This window comes from Bufo bufo, chromosome 3, assembly GCF_905171765.1.
Source record: "Bufo bufo chromosome 3, aBufBuf1.1, whole genome shotgun sequence".
In the NCBI taxonomy this organism is placed as follows: Eukaryota; Metazoa; Chordata; class Amphibia; order Anura; family Bufonidae; genus Bufo; species Bufo bufo.
In genome coordinates this window covers 34,524,456-34,540,237 of record NC_053391.1, presented here as the reverse complement: position 1 = coordinate 34,540,237, position 15,782 = coordinate 34,524,456, and the positions used below count along the sequence as shown (strand labels likewise).

The following is a 15,782-nucleotide window of genomic DNA, read 5'->3' as shown; positions in this document are numbered from 1 at the left end:
CCCCTGGTGTGTGCTGTATCAAATGCCTTCAGAGATGGCTCTGGTCCCCTAAGATTGTCAGCAATAAAGATGGTTTGTTTTTCCAGTTATCACCACGACTTTCTATTCACATTGTCTCCAACAATTGCTGTATCTCTGTCCTCAAAACCACGCTGCACACTCTCCGTGGGATGCCCTTTCTCATGAAATACAGTATTGCATGTGGTCTCTCACGCAGTGTTCGCTTACAGGAGGTGAGCTGACTGATCTTGGCTAAAGGCTGGAATATCATACAGGCCTAATTGCTATCAGGGATGCACAGACTAGATGGGTTCTTTCTACCCTCAGCTCCAGCCCAAGCATCTCTATGGTGCTCAGCTGTTTTGAGACCCTATGTATGCCCTGAAGTTGTGGACCCTTATAGAAAGTACCATTCACCTCTGCTTCTAGCTAGCTACATGCAGGAATCTGCAGCATCTTCCAGCTCACACCTGGGAACTTATGTGTATCTCCTTGTGATGTTGCATTCAACAATACGGCAAAGCTGTAACAGCATCTGCTCCAGAAGCCAGGGAAAAAGGCAGGAGGGGGAGCAGCCAGATGCGTTCATCTGTTCTTGAGCACAGAAGTAGAAGGAGGTTTTGAGAGCAGTCGGTGAGGTCTGTGCTATACTTAAATCCTACTGTGGGATGTCAGTTAATAAACTTTCTACCTGTGAGTGTATGTTTAATCTGTGCATTTTGTGAGTATCATAGTTTGCTACTGTGACTGTATTTGCCTGCCTCCTGTACCTTTGTATCTCTCTCTTACTGTACTCCTGAATCAGCTTTCTGTTATTGCTATTGTATACGGTTTTTGTCTTGACGTTTAACTGCTCAGTTTTTTTACCCGGTTACTGTGACTACACGACTTGCTAGCAGCTACCCAGCAAGATGGGATTCTGTAAACACCCACAGGGGTTACTCAGTGTAACTATTTATTTAGATTCCCTCTAACTTAATACAGACCCTCTAGACAAAAAGACACCAGACCCTCTAAACGAATCCAGACCACAGACTAGACCTTCTAATAAATATAGACTCCAGACCAACTCCATAAACAAACAAAGAGCTCAGAGAAGACCCCTAAATTAAGCCCAGAACTCAGATCCGCTAGAACTCAGATCAGCAATAAGGCTCACAGTGATGTCCCAAGAGTATGATAAAACGCACGTTTAGTGGTCTCGTTAAGAGAAACAAAAATAAGAGTCTTGCAGGTTTGATGACTTTTAATGGCCAACAAAAATCCAATTAATGTTGTTACATAGCGAGCTTCAAGACATCACCAGTCCCTTCATCAGGCGGGTGTACATGGTAAAACGCATGGTAATGTACAGAAATAAATCAGAGATGAAATAAAGCAAAAAAGAAGTTAACTTTTCCATTGTCCATATACATCCCTAACTGCACAGTGGAGTGGAGATGGGCCCCCTTAGTTATTGGGCCCCATGGGCAGCTGCTATGCCTGCTACACTGGTAGTTAGGCCAGATGCCCCAGACCAGTACTCCTAAATAAATACAGACCCTTTAAAAAATTGTGAATCCTAGACTGCCTAAAATTATACAGGTCCCCAGATTAAGTGATTTGCTGGTTTCCTATATTAATGACCTATCATCAGGATAGGTCATCAATATCAGATTGGCGTGGGTCCGACTCCCGGCACCCCTGCTGATGAGCTGTTTGAAGAGAATGCTGCGCTTGTATGAGCACTGCATTCTCTTTACTGTTTACCTGCTTGGTGGCGAGCATTTGTAATTGCTGCTCCGTCCCATTCACTACAGTGGGAAGAAGACAGAAGTAAATTAGGTGGAGGAGCTGAAATTACAGATGCTCACTGATGTGATGTCAGCGGCGAGCAGATAAACCATGAAGAGAACACAGTGCTCGCACAAGAGCTGCTTTCTCTTCCTACAGCTGATTGGTGGAGGTGCCAGGAGTCGGACCCCCGTCAATCCAATTTTGATGACCAATGCAAGCCAGAGGTAGCTTGTGATCTTGTGCGTTATAGTGTTATATTGTTTGTTAACAGGCAATTTTCATTGCATCCCTGCTTGCATGCGTTGCCTGTACCCCCCCCCCCACCCCCAGGGGTTACAACTCCCAGCTGTGTTGTCTACTTCTGTGAGTCTTCATAAATTCTAGGGCTGGGCAGGTTTTCTTTTCCTTGGAAATGCTATAGTTTAGGTTCGATTTCTCATGATAATAATGTTTACCATCCTGTGGTACATCCAGCTGGTTCACTATTGCATCATCTCCCTCAGGCAGTAGCATTCTTTTCAAACCAGCTCTTCCGACCAGCAGCATTTTCTCCGTTCCACCAATGCACCTCCAGTAACAGCAGTAGTATTCTGACTCCGATTGTTGTAATAGCTATTTATCCCTAGTGAGACCTCTATGCCTGGCCTGTATAAGCAGATATAATCACTGCGGACAATCCTTATCAGATAGCTTGAACTCCCCAACACAGAGTTTATCCGTGTAAGTTGCTTTATTCTGTAAGCCAGATAACAGAGTACAGCAGAACAGATGGATTCTGGTATTGTGCGTGTATTAGCATGTCTCCCTGGCATAATTGTTTGTATGCAGATATAGCACTTGTAGAGGGGACACCATTGTGCTACCTCCATCACAGAAGATAGGAGAAACATGATAGGGGAGGGAACTAATGCTTCTCTTGTCCCACTAGCCTGCTAGCTGTTCAATTGTATATGCATCCTGAGGACGCAGATACAATTGAGTGTAGGGGCCCAGAAACTGGGTAATTCTAACTGGTGCCTGGGAGAAGGGGCCCAAAACATTCAGCCCCTTCTGGCCTAACACAGTCCCTCTTCCAGGCCCTGCAAGAAGGGGAGACGGCATAGGTCAATTGTACGTGGGGGGCTGGGTTGTGGGCCCTGTAGCAGCCGCTATAGATACTGTGGGGGTAGTTCTGTCTCTGCAACAACCTCTTCCTCTATATTATTTTCCTGACATATAGCTGCATGGGAAGTCGCTAAACTCCACGCGCCATAATGACACTGTGATGTCACAGGGTCACGTGACATTTAAAGCCTAAATTTCAAAGTGCACCTCACCCTACGATTAGGGTTAGTTATTATTTTTATTCTATAAATAAATAAATGAGATGTCGCACTAGGAGAAATGGACATCAAACCGGTGCACCTGTAAATTGAGACCACTCACTCAATAAAGAGAATAATAATTAAATATTATAACAGGGCACTCAAGAACCCGTGACCATGTGGTTAGAACAATTAAGTGCTTTTATTTAATGGTAAAATAGATAAATTGATAATTGGCACAAAATGTAGTAAATGTAGTAAAAAGCTGTCTTAACAATCAACTTGTTGACAATGTTTAATAAATACAATCTAGAACAATAAGCAGTCAATGACAGTTATCCAATTATTAAAAATCGACTATATATTCGATGACATAGACTGCAGAATGATTATTATATTCGATGGCATAGGATGCAAAATAATCGGTAATTCTAAATATCACAGTCAATGGATTATACGATCCAATAGTTGTATATATGCCTCGGTATCGATGTATTGAGACCAAGACCTTATGTCCCACACTTGATTTCAGCGGCGTCCCGCCGGGACACAGTAGGTAGCGGCGTCCGCAACAAAGTTACTTGCAAGTAAGAATTGATTACCTTATAATCGACCGTGATTTTCATCCAGACTTTTGACTATTTCCACTCTCGAATATGCCTGTATTCATGCAGCACTTGTTAAATCGGGAGATTTTACAGACGGCTCTTGTAGTTCAGTTTGACGTCACTGCCAAGGCCACTAGATCTCGGCCTTTTGATGAAAGGTTCCGCAGTGGTATTCTATCAGAGATTTTCGTCGAAAAAACGTCCAACTGTAGTCTGCTGAATAGTCGATTATAGATGTTTGGGTCTTTCAGTATGAAGATGGGGGGTGTAGCACCAGACGCGTTTCGGGGTCCAACGTATTGCCACTTCCTCAGTGGTATGCATCACCCCTGCCAAAGCCCCTCTTTTATACTAAATATTCTATGGTCTCATTGGTCACTCCTCAAACGTCAGATCCTGTTCGTCGATTAACCCAAGTGTCCATCATTATTGTTCAGACTTGATCACAATGTCTTGCTGATAAACTAATCTTAAAAAGGTATTTTGTAACTCTTAGTAATCCCACACAGTTCTACAATTTCACACACTAAACATAGTTTGGGCTTATGCATCTCCTAAAGAAAAAGCGCACCGTCACCCATGCGTTTTTAATGCGGTTTCCGTGCGTTTTTTATTTTTTTCTTCTTTTTTCCATTTTTTTATTAAGCCAAACAAAAAAACTGTTACCCACCATTCAAATAGTGTCATACAAGTTAAAAATTAAAATTTTTAAAAATTTTAAATATTTAAATAGTCAATATACACCAATAACAATTCCTTTCTATATTGGGTCTATATTAGTGCCAAGCAAGGAGCACTATCTGGTTAAAACATAATATATATATTAGTTCTAAAGGGTATAGATAAATATAAATAATATAAATAATATACATACAAAATGATGACTTGAGGGATGTGTAAAAGTGGAGACCCATGTGTAGAGGAGAAACCGAATGCAGTAAAACAAACATGCGGTTTGTCATCGACACATGGATGCCAACTTAATTCATAAAAATCCAAGAGTTCGAATTCTGCATTAGACCCTTGGGTATCAGGGTGTCGAATTTAAATATTCGTTTAGTTTCGAGTCTAGACATCTCTCTATGTGATTGCCTCCTCTCCATTCTTTTTCTACTTTATCTATCGCAAAAACTTCATGCCTGAGGGGTCCTGATTGTAACTAATTTTGAAATGATGTGATAATGAGTGGTTTTCAATCCCTTCCGTATATTGTTTATGTGTTCTGAAATCTGCTTTTTTAGTGACTCTTTGTCCTACCAATGTATAGTCGTTTACACGGACATTCAATAGCGTAAATTACATTTTCGGAACTACATGTCAGGCAATCTCTAATTAGGTGGCGATGGTTATTGTTAGTGGATATTAGTTCATTAGTTCTTTTCTGGAAAGATGCCACAGATGCACACCTAAAAAAGCCATGTAGGCCAATCCAGCTTGAAATGGTGGAATCCCTTTTCTTTTGTTTCTTAACTGTGGGGGCCACCTTTAAATCACGGTCGATTATAAGGTAATCAATTCTTACTTGCAAGTAACTTTGTAGCGGACGCCGCTACCTACTCTGTTCCGCGGGACGCCCGCTGAAATCAAGTGTGGGACATAAGGTTTTGGTCTCAAACATCGATACCCAGGCATATATACAACTATTGGATCGAATAATCCATTGACTGTGATATTTAGGATTACCGATTATTTTGCATCCTATGCATCGAATATAATAATCATTCTGCAGTCTATGTCATCGAATATATAGTTGATTTTTAATAATTGGATAACTGTCATTGACTGCTTATTGTTCTAGATTGTATTTATTGAACATTGTCAACAAGTTGATTGTTAAGACAGCTTTTTACTACATTTACTACATTTTGTGCCAATTATCAATTTATCTATTTTACCATTAAATAAAAGCACTTAATTGTTCTAACCACATGGTCACGGGTTCTTGAGTGCCCTGTTATAATATTAATTATTTTCATACTATACTAGCAGAAGGACCCGGCTTCGCACAGGTATATTCATCTATTTCATTTAATGTTCCTGTGTGCCATTAAAAGATATCAATAGTATCCCCCATAACAGTGACCTCTACAGCACCTCGCCCCCTTAACAGTGAACTCCACAGCCCCTCGCCCGTTAACGCTGACCCCCCCCACAGTGCCTTGCCTCCTTAAAATGGGACCTTCACAGCTGCCCATCCCCTTACTTTGACCTTCACAGCAGCCCGCCCTTGACATTGAGTGAGTGAGTTTTACAGCACCCCACTCCCTTGACATTGACCTCCTCAGGGCCCGCCCCCTTAACAGTGACCTATACAGCACACCACCCCTTAACACTGACCTCTATAGGGGACCTTCTCCTTTTCTGTGACCTCCACTGTCCCTGCCCCCTTAACAGAGACCTCCACAGCACACGTCCCTTTAACAGTGACTGCCACAGTACCCCCTTCCCTTAACAGTGACCTCCACAGTACCCCGTTCCCTTAACAGTGACCTCCACAGTACCTTGCTCCCTTAACAGTGACCTCACAGTACCCTGCTGACTTAACAGTGACCCTCCACAGCAGCTGCCCCTTTAATAGTGGCCCCTGCCCCTTAACAGTGACCTCCACAGTGCCTGCCCTTTAACAGTTACCTCCACAGAGGCCTGCCCCCTCAACAGTAACATCCACAGTGAACACCCTTTAACAGTGACCTCCACAGTGCCCCGCCCATTTAACAGTGAGCTCCACAGCAGCTGCCCTTTTAATAGTGGCCTCTGCCCCCTTAACAGTGACCTCCACAGCGCCCTGCCCCTTTAAGGCTAGGGCTACAGGATGACATGTGTTTCGCGAAATTTTATCGGTACCAATGTCGCACAACAATTTTTATAATGATAGGCTATGGAGTCGCACTGCGACATGCGACATGCTGCAACTGCGACATGACAGTCACAAAAAATCCATCCAAGATGGATTTTTTGTGACTGTCATGTCGCAGTTGCAGCATGTCGCAGTCCGACACCATAGCCTATCATTATAAAAATTGTTGTGCGACATTATTGTCGCAGTGTAGTTGTGTCCTATGTGTTGTAAGACATATTGTCAAGCAACACATGTCGTTGTGTAGCCCTAGCCTAAAGCTGACCTACAGCAGTGTAGAAAAATTGCTGGGTTGTTATGGAAACCTGGAGTAAAACTGTGTGTATGTGGAGACTAAGAGCGTGTGAGCTTCTATTGGCTGATAAGGGACATGTGACCGCGTGTATGGCATTTGGGATTTGAAGAGAAAGACTTGCAGGCTTGTATTGGCTAATGCAGTCATTTTTTGGAATATCTCAGGAACGGTATGTCCTAGAGAGCTGAGATCCGGTCTAAAACCTCCCCGGACACCTGATGTACCTGTGTGCCAAATGTGGTGAAGATCGGTTCAGATCGTTTGGTCGCGCATAAAGAACAGACAGATGTCAGGACAGACAGAAACTCATTTTTATATAATAAAGACTAGCAGAAGGACCCGGCTTTGCACGGGTATATTTCATCGTATTTCATTTATGTTTCCGTGTGTCGTGAAAGATATCGACAGTTTCCCCATAACAGTGACCTTACAGTACCACCCCTTTAACAATGACCTCCACAGTGCCCGCCCCCTTTAAACATTGACCTCCACAGTGGTCGCCCCTTTAACATTGACCTCCATAGTGCCCGCCCCTTTAAACAATGACCTTCACAGTGCCTACCCCTTTAACAGTGACCTCCACAGTGCCTGTCCCTTTAACAGTGACCGCCCCTTTAGCATTGACCACCCCTTTAACAGTGACCTTCATAGTGGCCACCCCTTTAACAGTGACCTTCACAGTGACTGCCCCTTTAACAGTGACTTCCACAGTGCCCACCCCTTTAACAGAGACCTTTACAGTGCCCACCCCTTTAAGTGACTTTCACAGTGACCGCCCCTTTAACAGTGACTTTCACAATGACCGCCCCTTTAACAGTGACTTTTACAGTTGACTGCCCCTTTAACAGTGACCGCCCCCTTTTAACAGTGACTTTCACAGTGATCACCCCTTTAACAGTGACTTTCACAGTGACCGCCCCTTTAACTGTGACTTTCACAGTGACCGCCCCTTTAACAGTGACCTTCACAATGACTGCCCCTTTAACAGTGACATTCACAGTGACTGCCCCTTTAACAGTAACCTCCCCTTTAACAGTGACTTTCACAGTGACCGCCCCTTTAACAGTGACTTTCACAGTGACTGCCCCTTTAACAGTGACTTTCACATTGACCTCCCCTTTAACAGTGACTTTCAAAGTGACTCCCCTTTAATAGTGCCCACCCCTTTAACAATGACTTTCACAGTGACACGGCAATGTAGATATTACCCTGCCACTCTATCCCATGGCTGCGTTAACACACATGTCCTTTAGCATGTCACAAGGTCTGGATGGCACATGAAGTTTAGACACAACCTAGGCTATATTAGGCATTAGCGCCTCCCCTTCCTGTCTGAATATGTAACACATTGTCTATGATGATGCAGGGCTGACTGATGGCCCTCTCAGTCCAGGGAAGACCATGCCTAACATGCCCTCATGGATAGCTCACCCCTAATTTCCCTTTCCTACTTAGGTCTAGCATGTTGTAAAAGAAAACCACAGAAATAAGATAATAATGCACTTAGTAAAGTAGATGCAAACATTATACATGGACAAAGTCCTCACTCTGATATAATAATATCTGAGACACTTAGTCAATATATTTGATCAAAACACATCTAAGCCCGCCTACCAAGCGCCAAGGTGGTCTCAGGTCAAGCTGGTCCTACGCTAAACCTACCTAAGCCATTGGCTTCTATGTTCAGGAGCGCAGACCCCGCACATATGGTGTGCTGCTCCTAGTCACCTCCATGTGCATCAAGCAACCAATGGGAGCAGGAGCAAGCACACCAATATGTACCACCTAATCAAGGCGCTCTATGGATAGGAAGGGCAAAAGTGCAGAGGAATGCTACTCCCAAGATAAAATAGGTTCGCATTCACACTTGAAGGTGCCACTCCCTCAAGCAAATACTACATAGACAAAAAAAAATTCACATAAAAAACTAAGATAAAAACATCCTGCACGGTATTGATATACAAATGTGCGGATGTCCCTGGCCATATTATTGAAGAAAACCACAGAAATAAGATAATAATGCACTTAGTAAAGTAGATGCAAACATTATACATGGACAAAGTCCTCACTCTGATATAATAATATCTGAGACACTTAGTCAATTTTTTTGTCTATGTAGTATTTGCTTGAGGGAGTGGCACCTTCAAGTGTGAATGCGCTCCTATTTGATCTTGGGAGTAGCATTCCTCTGCACTTTTGCCCTTCCTATCCAATAGAGCGCCTTGATTAGGTGGTACATATGGGTGTGCTTACTCCTCCTCCCATTGGTTGCTTGATGCACAAGGAGGTGACTAGGAGCAGCACACCATATGTGCGGGGTCTGCGCTCCTGAATATAGAAGCCCAACGGCTTAGGTAGATTTAGCGTAGGACCCGCCTGACCTGAGACCACCTTGGCGCTTGGTAGGCGGGCTTAGATGTGTTTTGATCAAAATATATTGACTAAGTGTCTCAGATATTATTATATCAGAGTGAGGACTTTGTCCATGTATAATGCTTGCATCTACTTTACTAAGTGCATTATTATCTTATTTCTGTGGTTTTCTTCAATAATATGGCCAGGGACATCCGCACATTTGTATATCATATCGTGCAGGATGTTTGTATCTTAGTTTTTTCTGTGGAATTTTTTTGTCTATCTAGCATGTTGTAAGTTGTCTTCTATATCCATGTCCTGTATTCACTTATAATTATTTAACTTGGCCCCCTAGATACGGGGGCCTGTGTATGGCTGCTGCCCCTTCTTCTCTTAAAGGCAACTTATAGTGAACATGCGTTATAGGTATTCTCGTTGGTGAAAATTGTCCAAATTTAATTGAGGCAGCGATGAGTAGGATGAAAGATGCCCGTGTAATCAGGGATGTGCTTACAGGATAGAGTGCATTCACACCTAAAGGTAAGTAAAACAAAAAATCACGGAAAAAAGATACAAAACATCCTGCAAAATATGATAGTAAATATACGGAAGTGCATGGCTACATTTATAAAGTCACGTAAAATAATGCACTAGAACAATAGATGCAAACATAATATATGGACTAAGCCTTGGGCACTGGGCAAAAGAATGCACTAAAACAATATATGGACTAAGCCCTCACTCTAATAATAAAATCTGAGACTCTTAGCCAATATATTTTGATCAAAACACATCTGTGCCCACCTACCCGTGCCACGGTGGTCTCAGTCAGGCAGGTCCTACTCTAAACCTACTTAGAGTGGGGGCTTAGTCCATATATTGTTTTAGTGCATTCTTTTGCCCAGTGCCCAAGGAATCTTGACTCCAGCAATCACCATATTCATCTGCATCCTACCCTTTACCAGCCCCAGGTAGTCTACCTACATCCCTGGTCTCTTGTATTACGGCTTTCGTTTTGTCAAATGTTGCACCAAGACCAGATGAGGTTTCACTATATCTCTTTTGTAAATCTATACCTCTTATAATACAGGAAAGGATCCTGCTGATGGTGGTTGGTCCCACTGGAATTGAGAGCCTCATAGATGACAAACAGCATGGGCCTGTATTTTACTGTAGTCTGTAATAATATGTCTACTCCGGCCTCAGAGACCAAATGTACTTTCCAGTTATCTTCCTAACAGTTATGTCATATGAATGTACAAAAGAAAAATAAAGCACTACATGACTGGAATAGGAGGAGACTGGGATATAATGTGTTATAATAACTGCAATGACTACTGTACATCCTCAGTCGTTGCTGATATCAGTGAGCTGCTTGGATTGGTGAGTACTAGAGTTGAGCGGACACCTGGATGTTCGGGTTCGCCGGATTCAGCTGAACTTCGCAAAAACTGAACTTGACCCCAAACCCGAACCCCATTGAAGTCAATAGGGACTCAAACTTTTGGGCACTAAAATGGCTCTAAAAAAGACCTGGAAAGGACTAGAGGGCTGCAAAAGGAAGCAAAATCGGGTATGGGGAACCGTACTCACTTGACCAGTGTACAGAGGCTGGGACACCAAAACGTTCAACAAAAAGTCCTCTTTATTTAGGCTCTTCATCAAAAGTACAGCCACTACATCCGGATCGCAGCTGGGTCAAACAGTTGTAGCACACTCTGACAGTGTTACTTCACACTGTGTGCCTTTCCTCCAGACTGAGACACACCTAAGATCCAGCAGCAGGATTAAATAGGATCCCTGGACATGAGCATGCCTCAAGTCCCGAACTGGAACCTGGGGAACAGGCACCCACCCAACACATTGCCTGTTCTCAGTAAAAGCCCGCCCTGAACTAGCTGAACGAGCTACACTATCTATTTTCTGTGTCCACCAGCTAACTTAGTGGACACTTAGACTAGGGCTTTTACTCCACCAAGGCTGGGCACTTTGGTGGCACATCTCTGGTAAGCAAGCCGCTTTAGAATGCTTCCTGCAACATTCTGGGTGACACATATCTCCCCAAATAGATGACTCCTGTCACCGCCTCGCAGACACTGCAGCATGTAGTCGCTCATGTGTGCTAGGCTGCCCAGAGGCAAGGACAAGCTGTCCTCAGTGGGAGGTGTATTGTCTGTGGCCTACATATCCCCCCAGCAATGCTCCAGTGATGCCTACGAGTTGCATTTGGTGCCACCCTGCTGTGAACACGGTTCCTACTCCTCCTCATCCTCCAGAACTGTGCACTGGCTGGACAATTATGTACCTGGCCTATGTTGGTGCAGGAACCCACCCTCCGAGCTACTTGTGAATGACTGGCCTGATAACCGTGGAAATGACCCCTCTTCCTCCTCCTCCTGTGCAACATCCTCTTCCATCATCGCCTGAAGCATTTTTTCAAGGAGACATAGAAGTGGGATAGTAACGCTGAGAACGGCATCATCGGCACTGGTCATGTTGGTGGAGTACTCAAAACAGCGCAACAAGGCACACAGGTCTCGCATGGAGGCCCAGTCATTAGTGGTGAAGTGGTGCTGTTCCGCAGAGCATGTGCAAGGTGGAGTTCCACCTTGTGGGCACTTCACATATCAGATGGTGAGCGGGAAGGCCGAAGTTATGCTGCAGCGCAGACAGGCGAGCAGCAGCAAGGTGAGAACGCCGAAAGCGCGCACAGACGGGCCACACTTTCTGCAGCAGCTCTGACATATCTGGGTAGTTTTTCAGGAATTTCTGCACCACCAAATTCAGCACATGCGCCAGGCAAGCGTTGTGCGTCAAACCGGCTAAGCCCAGAGCTGCTACGAGATTTCGCCCATTATCGCACACCACCAGGCCGGGCTTGAGGCTGACTGCACAAACCACTCATCGGTCTGTTGTTCAAGGCCCGTCCACAGCTCCTGCGCGGTGTGGGTTTTTTCCCCCAAACACATGAGTTTCAAAACAGTCTGCTGTCGTTTACCCCTGGCTGTGCTGAAGTTGGTGGTGAAGGTGTTACGCTGACTGGATGAGGAGGTGATAGAAAAAGAGGAAGCGGAGTAGGAGGAGGAGGCAACAGGAGGCAAAGAGAAACGCCCTGCAATCCTCGGTGGTGGAAGGACATGTGCCATACTGCTATCCGCCTCATGCCCAGCCGCCACTGCATTTACCCAGTGGGCTGTTAGGGAGATATAACGTCCCTGCCCATGCTTACTGGTCCACGTATCGGTAGTTATGTGGACCTTGCCACAGATGGCGTTGCGCAGCGCACACCTGATTTTGTCCGCCACTTGGTTGTGCAGGAAAGTGATGGCTCGCCTGGAAAAGTAGTGGCGGCTGGGCATGCCGTACTGTGGACAGCCACCGCCATAAGGTTTTTAAAACTCTCAGTCTCCACCAGACAGAATTTTGAAATGATGGCATTCAGGGCCAGGGATCGTGGGTGGGTAGGGGGGTAGTTAGTCTTTCGCTCCAGTGTTTGGGAGATGGACAGCTGAACGCTTCCATGGGACATTGTGGTGCTGCTTGTTGAAGGTGACGGACGTGGTGGCGGTGCTGCTAAATCCTCTGTTTGCGGGGTAGCCGGTGCCACTGTCACTCCAGAGGTGGAGGAAGAGGCCGAGACTGCAGCAGAAGAGGGAGCAGAAGGAGCCTGAGACCTTTCTTGGTTTTTGAGGTGTCTACTCCACTGCAGCTCGTGCTTTGCACTTAGATGCCTGGTCATGCAGGTTGTGCTCAGGTTTAGTACATTTATGCCTCGCTTCAGACTCTGATTGCACAGCATGCAAACCACTAGTGTCTTGTCATCAGCACATTGTCTGAAGAACTGCCATGCCAGGGAACTCCTTGGAGCTGGCTTTGGTGTGCTCAGTCCCTGGGTGTGGTGGGCAGTAGCAGGCGTACTGTATAGGGGACGGTCGCTCTGCTTTTGCACCCTCCTCACTCTTTCTGTGATGGTGGCTCTGTGCGACCAGCGCCTCTTCCTCCGAAATGCACAGGTCATTCACATGACCTTGATTCCATGTGGGGTCTAGGACCTTATCGTCCTCCACATCATCTTCCACCCAGTCTTCACCCCTGCCCTCCTTGTCGGTTTGCACACTGCAGAAAGCAGCAGTTGGCACCTGTGTTTCGTCACCATCAGAGATGTGCTGCGGTGGTCTTCCAATGTCCTCATCCTCAAACATAAGTGGTTGGGCATCGGTGCACTCAAAGTCTTCCACTTCTGGGGCAGGGCTAGGTGGATGTCCCTGGGACACCTGCTAACAGAGTCATCAAAAAGCATAAGAGACTGCTGCATGACTTGGGGCTCAGACTGCTTGGCTAATTTGCAAGGGGGTGAGGGTGAAAGACTGATGGACATCGGCTGCAGGTGCCAACTCTGAGCTTTCAGCAGTGGACCAGGTGGAGACAATGTGAAGGAACTGGAGGCACTGTCAGCAACCCAATCTACTAGGGCCTGTACTTGTTCTGGCCTCACCATTCGTACAGCGGCATTCGGGCCTACTAAATAACGCTGAAGGCTCTGTCGCCTACGTGCACCTGAGAAAGTTTGTTTCATTTGGGCGTGTAGCTGCACAGATCAACCACGTCCTCTCCCTGCAATAGGAGCTCCACCAACACCAGCAGCACCACGACCAGGGCCACGTCCCTTATTTGACGGCCTCCTCATTTTTTGCGGTCACCCACCGAAGTAACAGATGTTTTTACTAAATTTAGTTCCCTGTCAGTAATGCAGAGCAGGGGTTTTTCAATGGCAAAAATGGGTTAATGTCACCCACCAACAGAACAGATGATTTTTAGACATTTCGGTCCCTGTCACCTTTGCAGAGCAGGGGTTTTTCAACTGCAAAAATTGGTTACTGTCACCCACCAATGGAACAGACGATTTTTTGAAATTTCAGTCCCTGTCACCTACTGTATGCAGAGCAGGGGTTTTTCAATGCAAAAATGGGTTAATGTCACCCACCAATGGAACAGATGAATTTTAGAAATTTAAGTCCCTGTCACCTATGCAGAGCAGGGGTTTTTCAACGGCAAAAATGGGTTAATGTCACCCACCAATGGAACAGACGAATTTTAGAAATTTAAGTTCCTGTCACCTATGCAGAGCAGGGGTTTTTAAACAGCAAAAATGGGTTAATGTCACCCAACAATGTAACAAAACGAATTGTTTAATATTATTTCCCTGTAATGCTATGTAGAGCAGGGGTATGAAACAGCCAACAATGCAAATATGTCAACCCCTGAACTCACAGACGGATTAACTATATTATTGTCTCTGGCACATATGCAGGTGCAGGTGTACGTCACGCAAAAATTGGTTTGTCGCCCACCTAACTAACAGACGGATTAAGTATTCAATTATTAATATTTATTATATATTATTAATATTTAAATTGCTGTAGGAAGGTCAGCCACGGAATGAACAGACAGATAAATTATCTTTCTGTGTCCGGGGTGTAAAAATGATGTATTGCACATGTGCCCTGGCTGGACAATTGTGTACCTGGCCTATGTTGGTGCAGGAACCCACCCTCCGAGCCACTTGTGAATGACTGGCCTGATAACCGTGGAAATGTCACCCCACAATCCTACAGATGGATTTACTGTATTTATTTGCATGGCTGTCAGATATGCAGCGCAGGCCGCAAAGGTACTTTATGTTTTTTTCACCCACAATGTCCAAGTTGTATTTACTGATTATATTTCACTATCAGATTTGCAGCGCAGGCCGCAAAGGTACTTTATGGAAAAAAAATTATGATTTTTTTTCACCCACAATGAAACAGATGGAATAAACAGATTTCTTTTACTATCACAAATGCAGTGCAGGGCGCAAATGTACTTTTTAGAAAAAAAAAATTAATTTGTCCCCTCAGAATCTCATAGATGGATTTACTGAATTGATTACACTCACATATGCAGCACAGGGAAAAATGTGTCACCCCCCTGGGTCCCTGAACTCACAGACGGATTACCTATATTATTTCCCTTACCCATATGCAGTGCAGGTGCACTTAAAAAAATGGGTATATGTTGCCCACTGAACTAAAATAATAGGATAAAATTATTGCCCCTGGCACATATGCAGGCACAAAATGGCCACTGATGCCCACCTAACTAACAGATGGATAAAACTTATTTTTCTGTGTCACTGGGAAATAAGCAAATAACGCCATATCAGCATGGCTTCGTGAGGGATCGGTCATGTCAAACTAATTTAATCAGTTTCTATGAGGAGGTAAGTACTAGACTTGACAGCGGCGAATCAATGGATGTCGTGTATCTGGACTTCTCCAAAGCATTTGACACTGTACCACATAAAAGGTTAGTATATAAAATGAGAATGCTCGGACTCGGAGAAAACGTCTGTAAGTGGGTAAGTAACTGGCTCAATGATAGAAAACAGAGGGTGGTTATTAACGGTACATACTCAGATTGGGTCACTGTCACTAGTGGGGTACCTCAGGGGTCAGTATTGGGCCCTATTCTCTTCAATATATTTATTAATGATCTTGTAGAAGGCTTGCATAGTAAAATATCAATTTTCGCAGATGACACTAAACTGT

General features: G+C 44.6%; 1 protein-coding gene across 9 annotated transcripts in view; it reads left to right on the top strand.

The window, feature by feature from the left end:
- The window catches only part of LOC120994463 (interferon-induced GTP-binding protein Mx2-like), a 143,809-nt gene that overhangs the window by 15,772 nt on the left and 112,255 nt on the right, over positions 1–15,782 (top strand). For 2 of the 9 annotated variants that reach the window (XM_040423050.1, XM_040423048.1), the window contains exon 2: positions 9,622–9,735. The exons of 6 other annotated variants lie outside the window; for them this stretch is intronic. In XM_040423050.1, coding sequence (XP_040278984.1) covers positions 9,700–9,735 — 36 coding nt within the window. In that variant the 5' untranslated portion in view covers positions 9,622–9,699. Of the gene's footprint in view, positions 1–9,621; positions 9,736–15,782 lie in introns of those variants that run through there. One more of the 9 variants, XM_040423055.1, reaches the window with a different exon arrangement.